The 26,839-nt window shown below is 45.1% G+C and overlaps 1 protein-coding gene across 4 annotated transcripts in view; it reads left to right on the top strand.

Annotated features, from left to right (window-relative positions):
- BRPF3 (bromodomain and PHD finger containing 3) overlaps positions 1-26,839 on the top strand; it is a 344,329-nt gene that overhangs the window by 272,096 nt on the left and 45,394 nt on the right. For 3 of the 4 annotated variants that reach the window (XR_010235041.1, XM_063954946.1, XM_063954945.1), the window contains exons 9-12: positions 7,817-7,910; positions 8,970-9,049; positions 9,135-9,232; positions 9,317-9,474. Coding sequence is in view for 3 of the 4 variants with exons in the window: in XM_063954946.1 (XP_063811016.1) it covers positions 7,817-7,910; positions 8,970-9,049; positions 9,135-9,232; positions 9,317-9,474 (430 nt within the window). In the remaining variant the exon portion in view is untranslated. The remainder of the gene's footprint in view (positions 1-7,816; positions 7,911-8,969; positions 9,050-9,134; positions 9,233-9,316; positions 9,475-26,839) is intronic. The other variant, XM_063954947.1, reaches the window with a different exon arrangement.

Raw genomic sequence — 26,839 nt, 5'->3', positions numbered from 1 at the left:
AAATGACTGTGGCTGATTGAATTCTCCCCATAGGCTTTTCGTACCATTTGGATATTCAAATTCTAATACCTCATAAACATCATTTGTTTCTTTCTAATAATACATGTTTCTGTGCAGATAGCATGATATATCTGTATATGTTGGCCTCATGGCCAGTTTCTAGTAGTAAGCAATATTAACCACTTTTGCTGGCTTACTTCTATATTTAATACTTAGATACTGTATGAGATGGATCAGTGTAGTGTGTGGTTACATGGTCGGTAATGTCTGCTACCTAGGTTCAGGGTCTTCAGTTTGAACAGAGAGGTAAGGAGTGTTGTCCAGACGGGTGTAGTATGAGTTGCCGGCGGCCAGCATACCGGCGCCGGGATCCCGACCACCGGCTTGCCGACAGCTGGGTGAGCGCAAATGAGCCCCTTGCGGGCACGGTGGTGCGCTATGCGAGCCATGTTATCCTCCCTCCAGGAAGGTCGTGGACCCCCAAGAGGGAGAAAAGGTGTCTGTATGCCGGGTGTCGGGATTCCGGCGCCGGCATCCTGTGCGCCGGGATTCCAACAACCGGTATACTGAATACCACCCGTCCAGAACAAATAATAAGAAGAAACGGCTGCACTCATGGGAATAAGAGTAAGCACATAAAGTAGAGCTGACATATATATTCAGGCCATCATCAAATTAAGTTCAGTTTATTAGAACTATCCTTTAATAAGTTTATAGTAATGAAATACCATTACATAAACAGCTCTTACATACTTACATAGATTAGTAGAAACCATTACCATTTCAAAAAATTAATTTACATGCACACAAAGGTTTGAATATGTATTTGTCCGGATCTCAGCTTGGTCTGAAGGGTCCTATGTTTACAACCAATAAAGTTACCTGACCCTGGACACTGAAGTTGATTCTGCTCTGTAAAGAAATGTGTTCATACCACATATTATTGCAATACCAGATGCTGAGTTATAGTTCTTTAACCCAAAATTACTGGACTTATAAGATGTTTTGTTAGAAATAAAACAATTTGCAAGAAAAGTGAATATACAGTAACAACTTATTTAACATCAAATTATGATGTGTTTCTATTAAATAACGAGACTGATGCTACAATTTCTGTTTAATTAAAGTAAGTACATTTTAACTCTGTTCCCTCTCCCATGTACTGCCCTTCTGCATCCACACATGCAGCTTGCTTATTTTCCAATGGTCAAAGCCATGCTATAGCTCATTATAGGTCAGCTGTCTCAACAGCTCCATTGTTTTCTTCTTTACCTCAGTAATTGATGCAAAATGGTTCCTTCAGTACAGATTTGACTTTAGTGAAGAGAAAGAAGTCACACTGTGCAAGGTCTGGTGAGTATGGAGGGTGTTCTAGCACTGCAATCTCTTTATCGGCCAAAAACTGCTTCACAGAGAGAGTTGACTGGGCTGGTGGGTTGTGCTGATGGAGTATGAAACCATTTTTCCACAACTCTTCTGAATCTCTCCCGTAACGTTTCTAGAACATTTTTTGCATTAATGTTGATTCACTGTTGTGCCTTCTGGTGCCCAGTCTTCCAAAGTAACACCCTTGATATCAAAGAAAGCAATTAACATGGCTTTGAATTTGGATTAGCTTTGACATGCTTTCTTCGTTCTTGGTGATGATGATATTTTCCAGTGCGTGGACTGGCGTTTTGTCTAATAATCGTGCTGGAAGATTCATGTTTCATCACAGGTAATAACTTTATCTAAAAGTTTCGAATCTGCTCGAATTTTTTTCAAAATGTCTGTACGAATTTCTTTCTGCTTGGCAGTGAGAAGCCTTGGAACTATCTTAGCACAAACTTTTTCAACCTTAAGATCTTGATGCAAAACTTGCCTAACAGTTTCTTTGTCGATGGTTACCATTTCTGCTATCATTCGGATGTTGACAAACTATTCTAATTTTTTTCTCTATTTTCTCCACATTTTAATTTCTTTTTGATGTGAAAACCACGTTGATTTTGCCATTTAAATAATTTCCACTTTAAAAAAACAGGAGAACTCTCACAAAATCTTTCACTTCCTGATTTTCACACCCTATTGTGCCACTCAAACACAGGTGACCTACAATCTTCCCCATAAGCCTCGGTTAGCATACAGAAAGATTCGGTATGCGTTTTGTTAAATTTAACTAAAATTCCAAGTTGTTCTACTTTTGAATAACACAACTACTTCAAATGCTGTGTGAGAGGGGTTAAACATACAAAACTATTTTGGGATTGTCTAAGGTCAATGTTCCACCTCTTACGGGGCATATCCAGTTAGCCACGATAAAACATCAGGTGCTTTTCGCAATTACCACCAATGTTTTACCAATATTTTTTTACAGGCTATCCAATTTTGATCAGCCATAAAAAAAAAATATAGATTTTGTCACAAAAACACAAACCTGTGTGTTTCTGTAGCCGCAGCCCAGTTTTCTCATGAAAAGAGGGCTGTTTTCGGGGATTTGGTTTTCCCAGCCTGAGGCAAGTGAAACAAAATCCCTGATAAATTATCGTGGCTTAGGAGAGTTAGCGCTTTTTTTTTTTTTTTTTTTTGCCTACTGTATATCTATTTAAGGAGACTCACACACTCCTTTGGTGGCAGCTAGTAGTTTCACCATAACAGCCCTTGTTCTTGTTTCAAAGGTATCATGGCTAATTGGGTAGCCCACGGCGATGTAATTACCCTCGGTAAATGGCTGCTGGTGATTGGATATCCCACTTTCCTGTTAAATCACGCAGTAGGGTTTTGTTTTTTACAAGTACTGTCTGGTTATTTAATAACCACACCTAGTACACTGTATATGTGTATATATATATATATATATATATATTATATAGTAGATTCGGAATGTAGGCACTCACCAATGTAGTCAAACAGGCATATTTTAATGACAAATCAGATACATAGAAACGGCGTGTCGACGTTTCGGTCACCTCATGACCTTTTTCAAGACATCACAAAAGAGCAGCAGGGAGACAACTGCCAGGTTCCCTATTTATAGCAACAGCATGCTTAAGCCACGCCCACCAATCAGAACAGGAAGTGCTTCAAAGTGCACTAAATATACCTGATACCATAACTTGAATACATAAGTATATTATCTACAAAGGTGAATAGCTGAAGGTTGAAACAGTAGGCTTGCACATTCAAAGATCAACTTAAAAACCACCAAATTACGAAATCACAACTGCGACCGAAAGTGGCGTGCGTTCCACCGTCCGTGGAACGCATCTGGTCCCGGTAAACCGGAACCGGACGTGACGCAATCAGCATCAATCACCATAGCAATAATGTAGATTCACAGTGCTAGATGTAACAAAACAGCGCCATGTTAGAAATGGGTAAAGAACTAGTATTACGTATGCATAATATGCACAACCTCCATTTTACAAAGGGGCAAAGGAATACATTTAGAATTAATATACAAATATGGTCATACAGCGCTATAGTTGAGTGGCTATATAAAATAGGGAACCTGAAGGCACTCACCACATAAATATTAACATCACCGGACAAACAAACATAACATTATCAATAAAAACTTAAAATTGTGGGCACCAAAAAAGGAACTCCAAAGGACCGCCCACAAATAGTATAACAATCTAAAATGTAAATAAAAAAAGAATAACCAAAAACTTATTTTTGGTTAATGAAAAATATGGATTTCATCAATGCAATAGTTGCCCTTAACACAAAAAATTATTGTAGGAATTGTGTTCATTCAATCCACCCGGGGATAAGGTGTCCAACGGATATATCCAGCGAGATTCACGCCAGATTTTTCACGTTCGCCACCTCTGGGGAGAGTAGGAATATGATCGATTAGCATACATTTAATGCTTGAAACAGAATGACCCATTGATAAAAAATGCGTAGCCACTGGCTTATTCGTTTCTTTGGTGGCAAAGCAGTGCGTATTGAGTAACGATGATCCGCCATCCAGTCCCTGAAGCTGCGAGTTGTCATGCCGACATAGTATAAGCCGCAGGGACACATGATGATGTATATTACATAGTTCATTTTTCAATGCAGTCAATGTCTGATAGGGATCTTTTTTCCGCTATGTGGATGCGAGAAGTTCGAACCAGTCTGCAAAGACCTGCAAGGCGGAGCCATTGTTGTGCAGGACTGGCATGCTTATGACCGTGAAATCTGACGTCGGCTGTCTGATACCAGTACTTATCTCCGATTACCATTTAACCCGATGTTTACAATCAAAAGAACTGTGGATGCAATGATTGATATGGTTATGCAACAAGGTTGGTTGGACAGAAATATTGGCACCTTTTTAAAGGTGGTACATCCTGTCTGTCCAATCTAATTTCTAATCGATCATATTCCTACTCTCCCCAGAGGTGGCGATCGTGAAAAATTGCTACGCCAGCGTGAATCGCGCTGGATATATCAGTTGGACACCTTGGCCCTCATTCCGAGTTATTCGCTCGCTAGCTGCTTTTAGCAGTAGTGCAAACGCTAAGCCTCCGCCCTCTGGGAGTGTATCTTAGCTTAGCAGAAGTGCGAACGAAAGGATAGCAGCATTGCTACAAAAAAAGATTGTGCAGTTTCAGAGTAGCTCGAGACTTACTCCTAGCTAGCGATCACTTCAGACTGTTTCGTTCCTGGTTTGACGTCACAAACACGCCCTGCGTTCGGCCAGCCACGCCTATGTTTCCCAAGCCACTCCTGCGTTTTTATCCGGCACGCCTGCGTTTTTACACACACTCCCCGAAAACGGTCAGTTACCACCCAGTCGCTAGACCTTGTGTAAAACTGCATCGGCTTTTGTGAAAGTACGACGCACGTGCGCACCATACGCATGCGCAGAAGTGTCGATTTTTTGCCTGATCGCTGCGCTGCGAACAACGGCATCTAGCGATCAACTCGAAATGAGGGCCCTTATCCTGTCATGGATTGAATGAACACAATTCCTACGAATTTTTTTTTTTTTTTTTTTGCGTTAAGGGCAATTATTGCATTGATGGAATCCATATTTTTCTATAACCAAAAATTATTTTTTGGTTACGTTCTTTTTTTTTTTTTGTTTACATTTGAGATTGTTATACTATTTGTGGGGTGTCCTTTGGAGTTCCTTTTTTTGTGCCCCCAAGGTTCCGTTTTTATTGATAATGTTATGTTTATCTTGTGATGTCTGTCTGGTTCGGGTAAATGCGTTTTTTTGTTTTGCCAAGTACGTGGATTACAATAAAAGAACTGGACACTGGATCAGGTGAGTATAATTTTATTTTCAGGTACCCCGGACGTCGACATTGGAGACGTGGCCAGAGTCGGCGTGTCAACATAGGTAAGTATGTGTGTCGGTGTGCATGTATGTAATAAAGTTATACTTTCACGGTGTCTGTGTCCTGTTTTTATTTGGGTATTTTTTTTGCAGTAGAACTACAGGTACCAGCGGGCCCGTTTCTCTCCCCCCCCCCCGCATGCTGGTACTTGTGGTTCTCCAAGTACCGGCTTGCGGGGGAGGCTTGCTGGGACTTGTAGTTCTTCTGCAAAAAACAATATTCTTAAATTTTCAACAAGGCTATCAGCCCCCCATAGGCAGCCCTTGGATGGGGGGGACAGCATTGGGCTTCACCCCTGGCCCTTGGGTGGCTGGGGGGGAGGGGACCCCTTGATTGAAGGGGTCCCCACTCCTCCAGGGTACCCCGGCCAGGGGTGACTAGTTGGGTATTTAATGCCACGGCCGCAGGGCGCTGTATAAAAGTGACCCTACGGCTGTGGCATTATCTGTCCAGCTAATGGAGCCCGGTGCTGGTACGGGGGACCCCTACTCTTTTTGTCCCCCGTATTTTTTGCACCAGGCGCAGAGCCCGGTGCTGGTTGTTAAAATATGGGGGATCCCCTGTCATGTTTTTCCCTGTATTTTGGCAACCAGGAGCGGCTCAAAGAGCCAGAGGCTGGTTATGCTTAGGAGGGAGGACCCCACGCAATTTTTTTTTTCGGGTTTTTACCCCATTCCATTAAAAAAAAAAAAAACATTTTTACAAATATATAAATAATACTTGTGCCTCCTAAATAGACAAACCAAGTACCTAATCCCTTCTAATATAAATAGATATGCTATTACCAATAAAAAAAACACAAAAAAAAACATGTTTTTAAAAATTTTTATTAGATTCCGCCAGCAAAGTGTGGCGGATTGAAAATGACGAATTTACTGTCTAAAAGCACTGTTGTCGAATTTACAATCTTCAATTGAATATACTTTTGTCGAAATGCCGCATTTGTACCATTGCAGAAATGTCGAATTTGACAAATGTCGAATTTCAAAAAGTCGAATTTGGAATAGCCGTTTTTTTGACGAAAAGTACTGTATTACATTGTCGAATTTTTTATTTTTTTGGCGAAAATTTCCTGTTTTTCAACATTTTCGGGAATTCGACCGCAATTGCATATACCCCTATGTTTGCCAAACTCTTTCACAGTTTAGGAATCCTATAATGAAATTACGGTGTTAAATATCTGCTAGAGGATAAGAGAAGGCAGTTCTTTCTAGGTGCATTTAATCTATCTTTGTTTCTCCTATTTTGCGCAAGTCCATACAAAATGTTGATAAATGATCTCTAGAAGCAGGAAGAACTAGCTATTTTGGTTCGTGTTGCTTCTAAGGGCGTGTATTTACGGATTACACAGTATTGCTGCAATAAGGAGGGCTATGGGCTGGCTTAGGTGCTACAGTTATGTGCTCCTCCCTCCCTGTGGCGGCTCAATGTCTGCATCATGAGAAGGATAAAGTCTATCTCACAGACAATGTTACCACCCCACCCTTTGTGCACCTTGTGGGTAGGAAAGATCCACCTCTGCACCTGTCTACTGCCGCCCATTGCACACTTCCCTTCTGCGGATCCTTCAGGGGCTATCAATGACACTGAGCAGAGCCACTCCAGTGCTCTGTCCACCCGCTGGTCACCTCACTGGAACAGGTACCTAAACCTGCATGTTGGGAGCTCCCTCACAGCACCAACACTGCCCTCAATGTTGTGTAGCTCTCCTCCCTCAAACTACCACCTCACAGCACACCAACCGATCTCCTCTCTCTCATTTTATAGCCATTGGCTTGTGTCCTATCACCTTCTTTCTGAGAGGCAACAGTCCTAGTGTGTTTTTTCCAGTGCATGCTGGTTAAATTATTCAGACCAGCTCTTCCCCAGCAAGGGTTTATATTAAATTGCATGAAGTATTTCAGCTCCAGCGGGACAGGCGCTCCCTGCCTTCTGCCAGTACACAAGCCCTTCAATGCCCCTTCTCTAAGTCCAGGATGTCATAACACACAGATGCCTTATTATATGGGTATCACATATATTGAATGAAAGCTTTCATGGCAATATGGACGTATAGTAGTCAGAGGTTTCCAGGGTACCAGTAAAAAGATATAGGGTTGTAGTATTTCTCTGAAGAGGGGTATGTGCAGCTGCATGTTGCGCCGTGAGAGTTTACAATCTAAGGAGGAGTCGGAGACACTCCACTTTAGACTGGAAGTTAATGAAATTTGGTTATTCAGAAATATTATCAGCTCGGTTTAAACGTGTTAAATTTAAGAAATAACAGAGTGGCAGCTTGAGATAGGAATGAGGGGAAAGGAGAGAAGTCAGGGGAGGAAAGGTCTAGATTAGGGCCATAACCTTATCTCCAGATACTGGGGAGAATAAAGTCAGAGTTTGTAAAATGTATGGAGAAGATGGAAAGAGGCAGGCTGGGAAAGAAGAGGATGAGATGGTGAGGTTCTGATGGGATGTCATGTCCTGATGTGTGTTTGTTTTCCAATTTCTTTTACTCTGTGCCCCAGAAATTGCCAATGGATTTGGAACACATGCAGGAAGTGGATCAGATTCTGAAAGCAACTCTGAATTTACCAGGGAAGCAGCTTTGTATTCTTCTGGGTGGGTAATGCCTGTCTGTTTACATTTTTGTAGTACAGTAGCTATTGTAAGAACATACATACTATATAAGCTGACCACACACTAATTTCCGATATGCAATATTGTATGGCTGGCCTGGTTGTTTGTGTTACTTCATAACAAGTGTGAAGATCTAATGAAAATCTGTTGATTTATTTACTATGGTGGTAACTGCTGTTGGAAGATGACTGCCATTATTCTATGTGGATAAACACTAAAATGCGCAAGTAAATTGGCACCTGGGTAAAGCCATGTTACCCTGCAGGTGAGGCAGATTTGAAATGTGCAGATCTGCTGAGATTTGAACTTCAGATTGCTCAAATCTAAAGTGCAGTGTAAAAATAAAACTTGCCAACATTAGTGGGCTACAGTACATGCAAAAGCAGACAGTATTTACTATGCTTGCAAAAACAATAAACCTATTTGCACCCCTTGTGTGGCATCATAGTGTATTCCATATACAGGGGCAGATTTAGGAGTGAGGGCGCCCCTAGGCACAACAGTAACGACACTCCCCCCCCCCCCCCCCCCCACCGATTTCTATTATTTTCATTGATTAGTTATAAGCGCTCATTTGATGATAGACAATTTAATAGACTAATAAAGAGAAGCAGTAATTATTATTCTTTTTTCTTTTTATTTATGTATACATATTTACGAAGTAGGCACACTTACAGGGGCAGTATGTGCTTGTCCTACCCATTTACACTCCATTCAATATGGCTGCCACTGGTACATTTCGAGCTACAGTACCAACACACGTATCCAAGTGCCACCCCTAGCCACGTGCCTAATAACAAATTCACCACTGTCCATGTACAATTTCTTACTTTTTAGCTTTGATCCCAACTCAAAATCGGCCTCTGTGTGTTTAGTCATCTTTCAGTAAAACATGCTCCAGGGAGGTTTAAGAGATCCTTAGCTGAGCACAGAATGCCTGCATTTCATCTATTTTGTTAACTTGTGTAGACTTTAGACCTGATCTGTCACTCAGTGCATATGCATATCTAATTTCTGTTTTTGTTTTGTTTTTTATTTCAGGAACCAGGCCCCATTAGGAAAACCATCTCTCTCCCACATCCCTCTACTCGAATCAATTAATGGAGATTGTGCCTACCGAGGTAAGTAGGCTCTGAGTCATTCCTTATTTAGTAGTGTATTTTTTACTTATTCCGGTACTTTTCTCTTAACGTATAAATGTCTCAGCAGAAAGTCTCCTAATGTCATCTGACCGTTCCACAGAACTGAAGCCTCTTCAGTTAGTCTGGGCTAAATGTCGCGGATATCCTTCCTATCCGGCATTGGTAAGATTCTCCTCTGTTATGGAAATTGTAGCCTACATTACTGTAAGGGATTGTGTTTGACGTTGTAATCTTCATTTCTTTTAGATTATTGATCCCAATATGCCTAGAGAGGGTTTATTACACAATGGCATACCTATTCCTGTACCACCCCTGGAAGTGCTTAAATTGGGAGAACAGCGATACCGTGAAAATAACGCACAGAAACTCTTCCTTGTTCTATTTTTTGACAATAAAAGAACTTGGTAAGAAGCGTAAACTTTTATTCTATAGTGTTACCTGTATACTATTTCTATTCTATTCTAAAGCCAAATCTGTATATAGTGAGGAGAGAAATAAGTAAATGTAAACTTTGTATTTGTCCCTTGTCTAATGTTAGAGAATCTGTAATTCAAGGACTACCTCAGTTTACAGTAATTTCGTATTATCTAAGGTCCTTGCTAAATCATTTTACTTGGGCAGTTTTACTTTGTTAATATCATAATTTTAAGGAAATATACTATTTTGATAATTTTAATAGTAATTGTAACAACTAATTGTATAACCGTTACTCATTATTACAAAATATTAGCAATCCATTTGAAAAGTTACTGTATACCTATGGAAAATACGTATTCAAATATTTCAACAACTGCACTGTATTAATATCTAGGAAGTTTGCACTTAAGATGTAATTTATGTGTACTCTAAACAATATTCAAAATTGACTGCTTATACAACTTGGTATTTAAACATGATCTGTCATCAGTGTGTGTGTATACATATATATATATATCACAAATGCGTTAAAAAAAAAAAAAAAACAGCATTGGCATATCAATCACTTGTCGTCAGATGCAGTCAGCAATTGGGGTTCAGCATAATCACCCATCCACAGTAATATAGGGTTTTAGTTTAGTTTAGTTTAATTTAGGTTTTAATTTAGTATAGTCACAACGAGCATGAGTTCTTGGACGGCACCTGGAAATGGGTTCTAGCACTTGTGGCAGACATTGGTTGGCATACCAGTCTCCAGTGACTGTGAACTGCTGCACGAATGGTACAGTAGCTACAAGACCAGTCTTGGCGACAAAACATCCACCATCTGCTAAGCGATGCTGCCATCATGTCAGAACTTCTGTGGCGGAGTACCTCCAACTGGGGTCCACTGGGCCGACTGTTGTTTTGTCTCGGGGTCAAAATTGTATATCCAAGATTCATTGCCACTGATGATCTCCCAGACAGAATTTGATTGACCGCTATCAAACCTGGGTAGCATATTGCGACACCAAGTCACCTGAGCCTCATGCTGCTCTTGCAGAAGCTGATGGGGCACCCAGTGTACAGAAACCTTGCTCAGTCCAGCCTTTTCGTGGAGTACCATGCGGATGGATCCCAATGAGATGCTTATCTCCTCCTCTAACTGGGTTCCTGGTCACCCTGGAGTCCACCTCAACTATGGCCTGCACTGCAGCAACGTTGTCCTCGGTGATGGAGGATACAGGTTGACCTTAGCACTCCTCGTCTTCCAGGGACTGTCTCCTGTGCCGAAATTCTGCAAACTAGTGATGCGTGATGGTGTTTCCTTCCCAAAGGCAGCCGGTCAAAACTCTCCTGCTGTCGTAGACTACTCTTGTAGTCATACAAGTTCAGAGCTCTCCAGTGCCCTCGGTTGAGCTCCATAAAGAGTTTTTGAATTTAGTGAACATGCTGATTTTTTGGTGTGTAGTGCTGCTTATATATGTTACTCTGCCTTGACATTTCACAAGAACTTTAGTCAGGACCCTTCTTCCAGTCACCTTCAGGGGCCAAAGCTGCTGTATCCACTCATCTTGGTACATGACTTTCTGTTATGCCAGGAGGTGATCTTAGAGTAAGTCCGACCAGACATACAGTACCAGCAACTGATTCACTGGCCGGATCTTTGGTCTTAAAGGCTATGCCCAAGGGAGAACAAGATCTATACTGTACCTCGGAAAAATGGAGTTGCCGTTGCAAGTACAGCTGTAGCCATGCTCATCTTACTGAAGCAACTGCTGGCTGCGAATAGCCACAGCCTGGCATGCCATGCAGCAAGCCATGTTGCAGCATGCTGCATCACAGCAAAGATGAGCATGGCTACAACTGCTACAGCGACCGCAGGCAAGGCAACACAGAAATTGCTGACCATTCATGGTCCTCCTGGGGGAAACCGCAGATGAGCCCACTATGGGGCCCAGTGAAGACATGGATTGGGACCCAGTTAATGCTGCTACTTTGGAATAAGCTTTTAAGGTAGTGTCACTGACCTGGGTTGGGGGTGTTGTGAACTCGGGGGTTCTTCCGATGATCGGGAAGAGGAACCACAGTTGGTTCGGAGCAGAGATGGCCGGATATAGGGTTTCCTCATACAGGACTCTGACAGTTAGATTTGGTGTAAAATGCTGAAGGACTTTATTATGGGAAGGGAGCAATACAGCGACACATAAACAGAAGTGAAGTTGTGGGCAATGTCCAAGGTTACTAAAGAGTTAGTGAGCAATGTCTACAGACACAAAAGAAGAACCTGTGAGCGATGTTGAGAGACACTAACAAATGAAGAACTTGAGAGCGATGGTAAAGACACTTGATGAATGAAGAACTTGTGAGTGGTGGTGAAACACTGAAGAATTTGTGAGCGATGTTTAAAGACACTGTTGAATGAAGAACTTGTGAGCGATGGTGAAAGACACTGAAGAATTTGTGAGCGATGTTTAAAGACACTGTTGAATGAAGAACTTGTGAGCGGTGGTGAGAGACACTGAAGAATTTGTGAGCGATGTTTAAAGACACTATTAAATGAAGAACTTGTGAGCGATGTTTAAAGACACTGTTGAATGAAGAACTTGTGAGCGATGGTGAAAAACACTGAAGAATTTGTGAGCGATGTTTAAAGACACTATTAAATGAAGAACTTGTGAGCGATGTTTAAAGACACTGTTAAATGAAGAGCTTGTGAGCGATGTTTAAAGACACTGCTGTATGAAGAACTGGTGAGCAATGTTTAAAGACACTGTTGAATGAAGAACTTGTGAGCGATGGTGAAAGACACTGAAGAATTTGAGAGCGATGTTTAAAGACACTGTTGAATGAAGAACTTGTGAGCGGTGGTGAGAGACACTGAAGAATTTGTGAGCGATGCTTAAAGACACTATTAAATGAAGAACTTGTGAGCGATGTTTAAAGACACTGTTGTATGAAGAACTGGTGAGCGATGGTAAAGGTCACTGAAGAATTTGAGAGCGGTGTTTGAAGACACTGTTAACTGCACTGCAAAGAACCACGCTGGTTGCTGGGTACTCTGGAAACTCGGCTGCCGAAAGACACCCTGAAACGCTGGAAGCACTGGAGTACAGCCGCTGGGAGACACACGGTGAACAGGAGCACTGGCATCCACCTTAGAGGAAAGACGATACTCAGGCGCCGGGGCTTTGCCTGGCGTCTGGTTTTGAATTCCCCGCCTTTTCGCGATTGGTGGAGCGGGTAGGTGACGTCAGCCGCTTTCCACCCCCGTGACGTCGGACGTCACGACGGCGCCCACGCTCCAGGGAACCGCCGGGAGCCGCACCAGCCAGACGCCGGGACCCGAGGACCGCCGTAGGCGAGAGCCGCCGGAGCGACCAGCAGACACGTAGGGGTAAGCGCGGCGGCCGCTGCCCCTGGCGTGTGACAGTACCCCCTCCTCCAGGAGTGGCCGCTGGACACTTCCCGGGCTTAGTTGGATGTCTGGAATGAAAAATCCGCACCAGTCGGGGGGCCGTCACCTCAGTAGCTTTGACCCAGCTCCTCTCCTCAGGACCATAAACTTTCCATTCTACCAAATACTGTAGATTCTTGTGAAGATAACGAGAGTCAAGAATAGCTTTGATTTCAAAATCCGTTCCAGCTTCAGTCTCTACAGAGGTTGGCCTAGGGGGTTCTGAATGGAACCGATTCAAGATGAGGGGACGGAGGAGAGAGACATGGAAGGAGTTTGGTACCCGAAAGTGGGAAGGCAATCCCAATTTGCAGACAACCGGGTTCAAGACTTGCAACACTGGGTATGGACCAATAAACCTCGGAGCAAACTTCATAGCGGGCACTCTTAAACGGAGATTGCGGGTAGAGAGCCATACTCTGTCACCAACTTTGTATTGAGGAGCTGCCCGTCGCTTCCTATCCGCAAAGAATTTGTAGCGACCGGAGATTTTCTTGAGGTTAGCGTGAATCCTACTCCAGATTTGACTGAAGTGCATAATTAATGAAGAATGGGGACTCGCCAGTGGAAGAGTGGTACAGATGATTATGGGCAAATTCGGCCCAGGGCAACAGTTCCACCCAATCATCCTGCGAAGGAGAGAGATAAACGCGGAGAAAAGTCTCTAAATCTTGATTGACGCGTTCAGTTTGCCCATTGGTTTGAGGGTGGTAGGCAGATGAAAACTTGAGCTTTATTTGTAAGACTGAACAGAGGGCCCTCCAGAATCTTGCAGTAAACTGCACTCCCCGATCAGAGACTATTTCCAGAGGTAACCCGTGCAAGCGGAAGTGTTCTCGGATAAATAATAACGCCAACTTGGGAGCCGACGGTAGCCCGGTCAAAGGAACAAAATGTGCCATCTTGGAAAAGCGGTCAACAATCACTCAGACAGTATTGTGACCCTTGGAGAGGGGCAATTCGGTGACTAAGTCCATAGAAATATGGGTCCAGGGCTTCTTAGGAATGGACAGTGGATGAAGCAACCCCGCTGGAGGTTGCCGAAGAATTTTGTGCTGAGCACATGGTGGACAAGAGTTGACATAATCTCGTATATCCTTCTTCATAGTGTCCCACCAGTATGACCTTTGTAGAAACTCCCACATTTTTTGAACTCCAGGATGACCGGTGAACTTGGAGACATGAGCCCACTGCAGCAACCTTGGTCGAAATTTAGCTGGTACCGACATTCTCCCAGGGGGAGGACCCAGAGCGGCGGGAGCTGCTGAGATAGAAACTGGACTGAGAATCAAAGCCTTTTCAACAGAATTCTCCTCATCCGAAGCCGTTAAGGAACGAGACAGAGCATCTGCCTTAGTGTTGAAAGTCCCGGCCCGGTACTTAATAACGAACGAGAATCGAGTGAAGTAGAGCGCCCACCTAGCTTGACGGGGATTCAGGCACTGGGCCGTCTTGAGGTACAGCAAGTTCTTATGATCAGTGTAAATCGTAATTAGGTGTGTAGCACCTTCCAATAGGTATCTCCATTCTTCCAGGGCAGATTTTATTGCCAAAAGTTCCTGATCTCCAATGGTGTAGTTTCGTTCAGCAGGAGAGAACTTGCGAAAATGGAAACCACATGGATGTAACTTCCCGTCAGAGGAGTACTGAGAAAGCACGGCACCAATGCCTACTGAAGAAGCGTCGACCTCCAAGAAGAATGGTTTGGAAAAATTTGGTTGCTGGAGTACCGGAGCGGACATAAAGGCTGCTTTTAACTGAGCGAACGCTGCCACAGCTTCGGAAGACCAGTGACTTGGGTCAGACCCCTTCTTGGTTAGGGCAGTAATAGGGGCCACAATGGTAGAGAATCCCTTTATGAATTTGCAGTAGTAGTTTGCAAAACCCAGAAATCTTTGTACCGCTTTCAAGGAAAGAGGCTGAGTCCAGTCCCGAATGGCAGTAAATTTTTCCGGATCCATGCGAAGCTCCGTACCTGAGATGACATAACCGAGGAATGGAATTGAAGGGACCTCAAAGGTACATTTGGAAATCTTGCCGTAGAGATGATTCCTTCGTAGACGAAGAAGTACTTCCCTGACCTGTACTCGGTGCTCAGTGAGATTCTTAGAAAATATCAGAATGTCATCCAAGTATACCACTACACTTAGGTATAACATATCTCGGAAGATTTCATTCACAAATCCCTGGGAGACGGCAGGGGCATTGCTGAGGCCAAAGGGCATTACCAGATATTCGTAATGCCCGTCCCTGGTATTGAAGGCAGTCTTCCATTCGTCCCCCTGTCGGATACGTATCAAATTATAGGCTCCCCTTAAGTCGAGCTTGGTGAAGACATGGGCTCCACGAACCCTATCAAATAGCTCCGTGATGAGCGGCAAAGGATATTTGTTCTTAATGGTAATATCATTGAGGCCATGATAGTCGATACATGGTCTCAAGCCTCCGTCCTTCTTCTTCACAAAAAAGAAGCCTGCACCCGCCGGGGAGGTAGAAGGGCGGATGAATGTTTTCAGCAGATTAGACTTGATATAGTCCGACATAGCTTGGGTCTCGGGTAAAGATAAGGGATAAGTGCGTCCCCGGGGTGGCATTTTCCCTGGGATGAGCTCAATGGGACAGTCCCAGGGTCTATGGGGTGGCAACTGATTGGCTGCCTGCTCCGAAAACACGTCTGTGAAATCCCGATAGGCCTCTGGAATGAGCTCCTCATCCGACTTGGAAGATGCACGAAGCGGATAGACAGGGGTGAGACAATTAGAATGACAAAATGAACTCCAGGACATTATTTATGACGACTTCCAGTCGACATGAGGGTTGTGAGTTTTAAGCCAAGGAAGACCAAGAACCAGATCGTGGGGCATCTCCCGAATCACTAGAAACTCCAGATACTCTTGATGCAGAGCTCCTACCTGCAGCTTGATCGGCACTGTGCGACTTGAAATAAGACCATCAGAAATTTGGGTACCATTGATGGCAGTCAAAGTAATAGGTCGTTCTACAGACTGTAACTGTAAGCCCAGATTCTGGACACAAGAAGGGGAAACGAAATTCCCCGCAGTCCCAGTATCCAGCAGAGCCTTAACAGGTTTGGCTATAGACTCAGAAAACAGAGACACGGAGAGTAAACAGTCCACTGTCGGAGAAGATTTGGATGTAACCCCTAACTCGACTCCTCCGGAACCAACTAGGACTGCCCGTTTCCCGGACGGGACTTGCAGAATTTGAGGAAATGATCCGCGGCTCCACAGTAGAGACAGAGTCTACCCTCACGACGGCGCTGTCGTTCTTCCAGGGAGAGCCGAGATCGATTGATTTGCATGGGTTCGTCTGGACTTGGGGTAACCGTTTGCTTAGCCGGGAGAGACCGGAATCTGGATCGATCTGACCGACTACGCTCGCCACCTCGTTCCTGCATGCGAAGATCCACCTTTACACAAAGTGAGATCAACTGTTCTAAAGAATCTGGCAAATCCCTAGTGATCAGTTCATCATTAAGACGGTCGGACAGCCCGTTCCAAAAAGCGGCCCGGAGAGCATCATTATTCCAGTGAAGTTCAGAGGCTATGGTTTGAAAATGAATCACATACTGTCCCACTGAACGGGAGTCTTGTCGGACTTGGAGCAAATCTGAAGAAGCAGCGGTCGTTCTGCCGGGCTCATCAAAGATCCTTCGGAAAGACGCGATAAAATTGGTGTAACTGGAAACCAAAGGATCAGATCATAACGGAGATACCCAATCCAACGCTGAACCCTCAAGCAAGGAAATAATGTACGCCACCTTGGACCGATCCGTTGGGAAGTTGTGTGAGAGAAGTTCAAAATGTACCTTGCACTGGTTGAGAAAACCACGGCAATTCTTCGGATTCCCGTTATAACGAGAGGGAGTGGGTAGCTGAAGGCGTGACCTGGTTCCGGGCAAAGATTGAACGTTACCAGGGACAACTACTGGAGCGGGTACTGGAGCTGGAGCCGGAACTACTGAAGCCAGGGAAGCCTGAATTTGATCCAGCCGGCCGGATAATTCCTGGAGATACTGCATCACCTGGCTCTGTGCCGCCTCCTGACTCTGAACTCGGGTAACCAGGTCCTGGATGGCACTTGCCTCAGGGTTCCGATCCCCCGGGTCCATGTGGCCTGAGTTTACGGTCACTGACCTGGGTTGGGGGTGTTGTGAACTCGGGGGTTCTTCCGATGATCGGGAAGAGGAATCACAGTTGGGTCGGAGCAGAGATGGCTGGATATAGGTTTTCCTCATACAGGACTCTGACAGTTAGATTTGGTGTAAAATGCTGAAGGACTTTATTATGGGAAGGGAGCAATACAGCGACACATAAACAGAAGTGAAGTTGTGGGCAATGTCCAAGGTTACTGAAGAGTTAGTGAGCAATGTCTACAGACACAAAAAAAGAACCTGTGAGCGATGTTGAGAGACACTAACAAATGAAGAACTTGAGAGCGATGGTAAAGACACTTGATGAATGAAGAACTTGTGAGCGGTAGTGAAAGACACTGAAGAATTTGTGAGCGATGTTTAAAGACACTGTTGAATGAAGAACTTGTGAGCGATGGTGAAAGACACTGAAGAATTTGTGAGCGATGTTTAAAGACACTGTTGAATGAAGAACTTGTGAGCGATGGTGAAAGACACTGAAGAATTTGTGAGCGATGTTTAAAGACACTATTAAATGAAGAACTTGTGAGCGATGTTTAAAGACACTGTTGAGGGGGTCGTGGTCTGGCTGCTGATGGAGGCAGTCGCATATTGAGTGAGCTCCTGAGACCCGGAGCTTTTCCCTCTTTATAGACCCCTTCTCTGGACTCCTTTGTGCCCTCAGCGGCTCCCTTGTTCCTCCTGTTCCCCCCTGCAGTGCCCCTGTTAGTGCTGCGGAGTCGGGGAGTGGTTTTAACCGCTCCTGCAGATTGCGGCCTATGGGGCTCCCATAAGCCGGGGCCTCGATTTCTTCTCCAGCCCGGAAGCAGCTCCAGTATCACCCGGAACGGGCCGAGAACGTCTACCGGACCTCTATCTACTGCATTGCCGCCAGCCGCGGCTGAGAGATATTCCCCCGCTGCCCGCTTACCGCTGCCTACCTTCACTGCTGCTCGAGTGCCCCTGACATCGCTGTGCGTGACGGGGCGGAAAGACGCCCGGCGGCCATCTCCGCTGCACGGCTGCTCCCTGCTGTCTCTCCCCCGCTGGGCCCCGGAAGTGAGCGCTCACCTCAGGATTTGTGGTTAGTGGGGGGAGGGGAGTGGGGTGATCGAAGGGCTGTGTGCTGCACGGAGTCCTATATTGGAGGCATAGCAGTGACCTCTGCTGCCCACACACTGTCTCCAACCCTGGTGCAGTACCCATATGAACCAGTTGGCTCCCTGCTGCTATCAGAGCTATAATAGAATTGTTGCTGTTGCTGATCATAGCAAGAGGGCCACGGAGCCTGGGGAGTGGTGTTGCAGCCGTGTACTCTCTGGCGCACGGCGTCCAGTATCTACTCCCAGATCAGCTATATAGCTTCATAACTATGTGTCTGCCTGCCTGATGCCGCCCTAAGACCACGTGGGGGCTTTTGTACGGCGACGATCCACATGTTCCTATATTGCAGAGGTTCTGTGAAAGTGTAATGCTGCAATGTCTTATTTGAAGACCGATCTCATGGTGAGAGGGATAAAGTAAAAAAAGGCCAAGACCAAGCCGGACGCGATCTCATCCCCTACGAACCGGCATTCGTCGGATTTACGTCAGTTCTTAACTACTCCGACCTCCATACCCGCTGCTTCTTCTACTGTCCCGGCCTCCCCGAATCTGCACGGTCTGGTAGACGACATGACGTCCCCTGGGACTTTGCAGCCTCCGCAGGCCCCCACTTTGTCTGCGGAGATAAGCGAGATCTTATCTCATGTAAAATCACTCCCTACGAAGCAAGATTTTTCGGCCTTGGAGACTCGCCTGCTTTCCACCATCACTCGGGAAGTAACAGCGCTGCGACAAGACATGTCTCAAATTGCGACCCGTGTTGATGTTCTGGAACGCCATGAGTCGTCTAGCTTGGATTCTTTGACTAAGTTTCGGGAGTTGCTATCTCATCAAAGGGACGATATCTCTTTTCTAAAATCACGTATTGAGGATATGGATAATCGCGGCCGGCGAAATAATATCAGAGTCAGGGGCTTATCTGAGAGTGTTCAACAGGCTGACCTGACAGCCGCATTATCTACGATATTTGGAGAACTTATTGACCTGGATCCGAACAAGGACATTATATTTGATAGAGCTCACCGAGCTCTACGTCCTCGCGGCTTACCCTCTGACTGACCACGAGACGTGATTTGCAGGCTCCATTATTATGTCCAAAAAGAGGAAATAATGAGGTCGGCCCGTCAGCTGGACAGCATTGACTTTCAAGGGGACAAGATCCAGATATTTCCTGACCTTGCCTGGTCGACCTTACAACAACGTCGAGCCTTGAAACCTCTTACTGACTCTCTCAGGAAACTCGAGCTGAAATACAGATGGGGCTTCCCTTTCTCCCTCCAGGTTTCTCATGGTGGAAAAGTCGCGAGTCTCTCTAGACCAGGCATTCCCAACCACGGTCCTCAAGGCACACCAACAGTGCAGGTTTTTGTGATATCCAGGCTTCAGCACAGGTGACTTAATTAGTACCTCAGTTATTTTGATTTAACCATCTGTGCTGCAGCCTGGATATCACTAAAACCTGCACTGTTGGTGTGCCTTGAGGACCGTGGTTGGGAATGCCTGCTCTAGACCTTCGGATTTACAGGCCTTCTTCACGATCTTGGGAATTCCTCCGGTTCCGTTACCAGATTGGGACGCTTTTCACCACCTACCGGACTTACCTGTTGTGCTCCCTCCAGACGACGCGTGGCAGCAAGTTCGTTCCCCACGGACGCGGGGAGCCACTCCTGGTCCACGTTCTTCAGAGCCTCCCTGAATGAGAAGTCTCGTCCCAAGCGGACGTAAATTTACTTGCTACCCATGTTATACATTGAGTTTTTTATCTTAAATAGTGCTATGTGCTGCTCACACGTGAGATCGGTTCTTGTAACTTAGTAACAGTATACAGTTGTTATGGTTTCATAGATAAGTGATGAGGTATCGTCGACATGTTATTTTGGTTTATTTTCATGCTGTATTCATTATCTTGGCGACGATACTTGCATACATAATTGATCTGCCTGCATGAAACCTGGTTTGATAGCTTAAGGATTATATGTACACTTTTATATATAAGCTTTTATATTTTTATTTTTGTTTCACCTGTGCCTTTGTGCACACCTCGGTAATACCATATATTTGTTTAGATTCTATCTTGTGGATGGTCGCTGTCCTGGGCCCCCCATAGGACCCCCACTATGCTGCATCCCCTGTTTCTTTGGACTGGGAGTCGGCAGGATTCCGCTCCTGTCCTTTTTGCAGCAGTCCTTTTTGTAGTATTATCATCTCTGTTTAATGTCAAAGTACTTTACGGCGTGGTTTCCCACGCTGCATCTTTTTTGTTTTGTTTTTCTCTCTCTTCTTTTCTCTGCTTTCCCTTTTTTCCTATTCCCCTCCCTTGCTGCTCTTCCTTCACCTCCCCCAGTGTCTGCCGTAGGGAAGGCTATTGTGAAGCAATTAGGTCCGCCTGATAATGGGGGTGAATGATCTACATGTAACTACCCTTAACGTCAAAGGGTTGAATGTTCCTGAGAAACGGTCTAAACTTCTTAAATGGCTTAGAGATGAGAAAGTTGACGTTGCTTTTATTCAGGAAACACATTTCAAGATGGGACACGTCCCGTCCCTAAAATGTCACTATTATCCTCATGTTTTCCTGTCTAATAACTCTGCTGGTAAGACATTGGGCGTGGCTATATTACTGGCTCGCCACCTGCCTGTCCTTAATGTTGCCTCCCATAGAATAGCTGAGGGTAGGGGGTTGCTGGTGAAATGCGACATACACGGTCAACGTTTTTCTTTCTTGAACATATACGCTCCCAACGCTAAACAACCTTCCTTTATATCCTCAGTTCTAGATAATGTGGAACCTCTCTTGGAGGGGGTGGTGGTGATGGGAGGTAATCTAAATTGGACCCTAGATCCCCGCCAGGACAATTCTAAAAAGATCTCCTGCAGGCCGGAGAGGGAGCATAGGGGAATGAGGCGCGCCCTGCTCGACCACCAGCTGATTGCACATGGAGACTGATACATCCTACTGAGATAGATTACTCCTTTTTCTCACACCCTCATCAGACATATTCCAGAATTGATTACTTGTTTCTGAGCCACCGGCACTTACACCTCCTTTCTGATGCCTCTATAGGACAGATTGTGTGGTCAGATCATGCCCCAGTTAACCTCACTTTACGCTTGCCTCCCAGCGCACATCGCCAATGGTCCTGGCGTTTTAATGACACTTTTTTGCAGGACACGGACTGTAGGTCTCGAATTGACAACGCTATAGATTCTTATATTTGTACCAATGACTTGGATGACATTTCCAAAGTCTCAGTCTGGGAAGCTCACAAATGTGTCATTAGGGGGGTTTGTGTCCAGATAGGATCCTTCCGCAAAAAGCAGAGGGAGAAACTTCGGGGTGATTTATTGTCTAAAATACCATCTCTCGAGCTTCTACACAAAAAATCCCAAACCCCACAACATTATGCCGATCTCGAAGCTGCTAGGGCAGATCTGAGTAAGTTACTCTCTGATAGAGTCAAGTTTTCTTATCGGAAGTGCAGTAGCAGATACTATCAATGGGGCAACAAACCTGGGAAATTACTAGCCAAAGCCCTTAGAGAACAACGTGCTCTTACTTTTATTCACACAATTAAAAATAGCCACGGTCAATCCCAACACGAGACACCCCACATCGCTAGGGCCTTTAGGGCATATTATTCCACTCTGTATAACCTCTCTGGTCCGACCGGAAGAATTGACAAGTTGTCCCATCAAACAGCCATAGCTGACTATTTACGGGCCTTAGACTTCCCCACGCTATCCACACAAGAGGTAGAAGATCTAGATGCCCCGTTTTCTACTGAGGAGGTTAAGAAAGCTATTGAATCCTCTCCCAACGGCAAGAGTCCCGGCCCTGATGGATATACCATTGCCTATTATAAAGCTTTTAAAGAGAAATTAGTCCCTATACTCACGAGAGCCTTTAATACCATATCAGAACAATCGCCTTTCTCCCCACAATCTTTCGAAGCCCATATTGCAGTTCTACCCAAGGAGGGTAAAGACCCCAGTCTTTGCTCCAGTTACCGGCACTTCCAATCTCACTATTAAATATAGACCATAAAACTTTTTTGCCAAACTGATTGCAAACCGCCTTAAACTATTATTACCTGGTCTGATACATGGAGATCAAGCTGGATTTGTTTAGGCCGAGAAGCTAGGGATAATACCTCTAAAGTGCTCAACATGATTCACTATGCCAGCCAGCTTTCATCCCCATCAATCATACTGTCGACCGATGCTGAAAAAGCATTTGACAGAGTGGACTGGGACTTCTGGCTGGCATACTGAAGCATCTGGACTCGGTAACGCCTGTCTTCACAGAATCCTATCTCTTTATACTTCCCGTTTGCCAAATTAGGATTAATCGGCTCCCTTTCTGATTCTTTTCCAATTTCCAATGGCACGCGACAGGGCTGTCCACTATCCCCATTGCTCTTTGTCCTTTGCATGGAAACATTAGCTCGAAGCATTAGGGCTAACCCGAGTATCTCGGGTCTGTTGGTAAAAGGGACTGAATACAAACTGGCTTTATATGCCGACGATTTACTCGCTATAATCTCAAAACCGGTCACTTCTTTGCCAAACTTGATGGTAGCATTTGAGAAGTTTGGAGCCCTCTCTAACTTCAAAATAAATTATTCCAATCTATTGCCATGAATTTAACTACTCCTCCTGATACAGTAGAGGGCCTGAAACATGCCTTCCTTTTACCTGGCATGATCACAAATTAAAATATTTGGGGGTGTTTTACTGACCAACGATTTATCCAAATTATTCTCCCTAAATTTTATCCCCTTATTGGCTAGGCTTCGCCTAGACTTCCAGAAATGGAAGAAACTAAGACTGTCTTGGTTCGGCAGGATTAACGTTGTCAAAATGAACGCCCTCCCTAGGATACTATTCTTTCTCCAGACCCTTCCGATACACATCCCCCTGCTTTGGCTCCGAGACGTCCAGAATCTTATTCGCGCGTTTGTATGGGGTTGTAAGACACCCAGGTTTAAACACGACATTTTATTTAGGAGAAAACATCAAGGGGGGCAACAACTCCCACATATTCCTAACTACTACCACGCAGTACATTTGAATAGGATTTTGGAATGGACGCGTGCTAAAGACCGCAAACAATGGGTCCTACTAGAGGAGGGCTGTCTCCCACATTATATTGAAATTGCACCTTGGCTTCCTACCCTCCCGAAGGTTACACACCCACGGTCTCCCCCACGCTTAAATTATGGGCCATGCTGAGATCCCAGAGCCATATATCCTCCAAATGGTCCCCCCCTAACCTCCCTTCTTCATAATTCCGAATTTGCTCCAGGTCTTCACGGGACAGCTTTCGCTCCATGGGCGGAAGCCGGGATTTTTTAGAGTTGGTCAGCTGGTGAACTCGGGTAGGGTGCGCTCCCTTTTCAGATGTTCAGTCCTCTTGGAACCTACATAGTGCTGAGTTTTGGAGGTTCCTGCAGGTTCATCATTTCATATTCATCTTCTAAGAACCTCTCTGACATAGCTAGGGTATCTCACCGGGGTTTGAAAGACTATGCACCTCTCCAGTTCTCCCACACATACTATCTCACAAATCTCATGCGCTTATCATGGAAAACTTTTTCCCGCAGCCTCCTACCTTTCTGGCTCCTTGGAGAGGGAACTGTCAGGGCTACCTACGCAGATTAACTGGGATTCCGTATTTAAGAACGCCCAGGCGAGTTCTCTATGCTTATCGACATTGGAGACCCTCTATAAACTTATATATAGGTGGTATAGGACTCCTCTTGTTCTCAATAAAATGTTTCCCTCTCTCTCGAATCTGTGCTGGAGATGCAAAAACGCCCAAGGGAGTTTCATACATATTTGGTGGGATTGTCCTCTTATAACTCCATTTTGGGGCAGAGGTATTTAAGTGTACCGAACAGATAGTGGGAGATGAGATCCCGAAAGACCCAGGTTTTGGCTCCTCAATCACACCCCCGCAGGAACACACTCCTACAAACATTCCCTGTTGAGACATCTTAGCAACGCAGCAAAAGCGGTTGTTCCACTCCTTTGGAGATCCACCTTACCACCCTCGATTAAATTATGGTTCACAAAGATCGATTACTTTTTAGATATGGAAGACCTTGTCTCCTTCTCATCCGGGAAAACCGTTAACTTTATAGCTATCTGGTTTCCTTGGTACGACTTTAAGGATACACCTTTGCATCGGTCCTACATGGCGACATAACCCCCCTCATATTCATATTCATATCCATATTCATATTCCGATCACAATGCCTTTCTAATAGGTCTCAGACCCTTAATTGGTGGATACCCCCCCTCCGTCCCCCAAACAGCCTGTCCCTACCGCGCAGACTCTCACACCTGACTCCACACTGTCTTAATTTTCCCTCTCTTCTCCTTTTCCTTCTTCTCTTCTCTCTCTTTCTCCTCTTCCCATTTTCCTAGGCTGTTTTGTTAAAATGTTCTTCCTTTATAAGTTCTGATGTTGTAAGCGAAGCAGACAAATTATTCTTCTACTTTGGGCGCTCTATGTGTAGTGTGCTGACAATATATGATATGTGATGTTTTTTGCCCCCCCCCTTTTTTGGAAAAGTATTGCTGTAATGTTTTTGTCTGCTGCTTTAATCAATAAAAACAGTTTACACAAAAAAAGACACTGTTGAATGAAGAACTCGTGAGCGATGGTGAAGAGACACTGAAGAATTTGTGAGCGATGTTTAAAGACACTATTAAATGAAGAACTTGTGAGCGATGTTTAAAGACACTGTTAAATGAAGAACTTGTGAGCGATGTTTAAAGACACTGTTGTATGAAGAACTGGTGGAGCGATGTTTAAAGACACTGTTGAATGAAGAACTTGTGAGCGATGGTGAAAGACACTGAAGAATTTGAGAGCGATGTTTTAAGACACTGTTGAATGAAGAACTTGTGAGCGGTGGTGAGAGACGCTGAAGAATTTGTGAGCGATGCTTAAAGACACTATTAAATGAAGAACTTGTGAGCGATGTTTAAAGACACTGTTGTATGAAGAACTGGTGAGCGATGGTAAAGGTCACTGAAGAATTTGAGAGCGGTGTTTGAAGACACTGTTAACTGCACTGCAAAGAACCACGCTGGTTGCTGGGTACTCTGGAAACTCGGCTGCCGAAAGACACCCTGAAACGCTGGAAGCACTGGAGTACAGCCGCTGGGAGACACACGGTGAACAGGAGCACTGGCATCCACCTTAGAGGAAAGACGATACTCAGGCGCCGGGGCTTTGCTGGCGTCTGGTTTTGAATTCCCCGCCTTTTCGCGATTGGTGGAGCGGGTAGGTGACGTCAGCCGCTTTCCACCCCCGTGACGTCGGACGTCACGACGGCGCCCACGCTCCAGGGAACCGCCGGAGGCCGCGCCAGCCAGACGCCGGGACCCGAGGACCGCCGGACGGCGAGAGCCGCCGGAGCGACCAGCAGACACGTAGGGGTAAGCGCGGCGGCCGCTGCCCCTGGCGTGTAACAGGTAGTGGTGGAGGTAGACAGGTGCCCTTAGTTGACCCACCGTCAATTTGCCTGTATAAATTGATTCCTGTACTGGAGAGGGTTGTGGAACAGCTAGTAGTGCCCCAACTACATATCCCACTGGTACTAAAAGCAGCACACACCCATTTTTGGGTGGCGCTCCAAAGTGGGGACAAAACCCAGGGAGAGAGTCGTGCTTAGGTTTTATTGGCCGAGGGGAAAACATGGGGCGTGAAAAACCTGTGTCTTACCTGCAGTGCACCTCTCCCCTGCAGTCTTGGAAGCTGAAAGCATGTTATTGATCAAGCACCTGTAAACATATCCTGTATGAAGGCAGGGTGGGGGTGTCCCTTGCCTGTCCATCTGGTAAAGGGTGACTGAGTTTAAGGTAAGGTAAAACAAGTAAGTTAAAACAAGGAACTTAACCTGTGTCTGGGGGACACCGTGTTTAGCCATTACAAGTACGAGTTCCCAAACAAGCTTAAAAAAAGGGGGGGGGGGGTTTTTAAACTGGCATTTCCCATACCAAAGGTACGGAAACAGTAGACATTATGTGAAGATATTCACAGAGAACCGGAGAAGCCGCTCAGCACAACTGTTCCACCAAGGCACACTGCCCAAGAGGCCCCAACTGCACGAATGGAAAGAGCCCAGAGGCAAACCAGAATCAGTTTATCCGTAAACAGATAATCCTGGCAGGGAGCTGAAGTGAAGAATCCATATAGCACTGAAACACTTTGATACTGACCAACCCCTCTTGTGGCATCCACGAACAAGACCCCTAAGACCCTCCAATACCAAAGACAGATCCCAGAGATTATAATATATGTTTCCAAGCATACCGTGTAAAATTAATGGTCTCTGGAATGGTAGCCAAACGTCTCTGAAAATATACTGACAGAGCCAAAACCTGATCCCTGAGAGAAGGTATGCAAAAGCCCTGAGTCAAGGCACCCTGAAGAAGATCAAAGACAGGGCAGTTGAAAGACCACAGCTAAAAGCCCCAGATGCTTACACCATAGAACGTAAAAGCTTGCATTCTGGAATTGACTGGTTTACGAGCTTGAATTATGGTCTGGATAGCTTTTGCCTGGGAAAACCTTCAGGACCCAAGCCGTCAAAACCAGACAAGACAATCTAGGTGGAGGACACTGTCCTTGACGTAGGATGACCTG

Source organism: Pseudophryne corroboree, chromosome 2 (assembly GCF_028390025.1).
Source record: "Pseudophryne corroboree isolate aPseCor3 chromosome 2, aPseCor3.hap2, whole genome shotgun sequence".
NCBI classification, from domain to species: Eukaryota; Metazoa; Chordata; class Amphibia; order Anura; family Myobatrachidae; genus Pseudophryne; species Pseudophryne corroboree.
The sequence above is the reverse complement of the archived record's forward strand: the minus strand, read 5'-3'. Positions and strand labels throughout refer to the sequence as shown.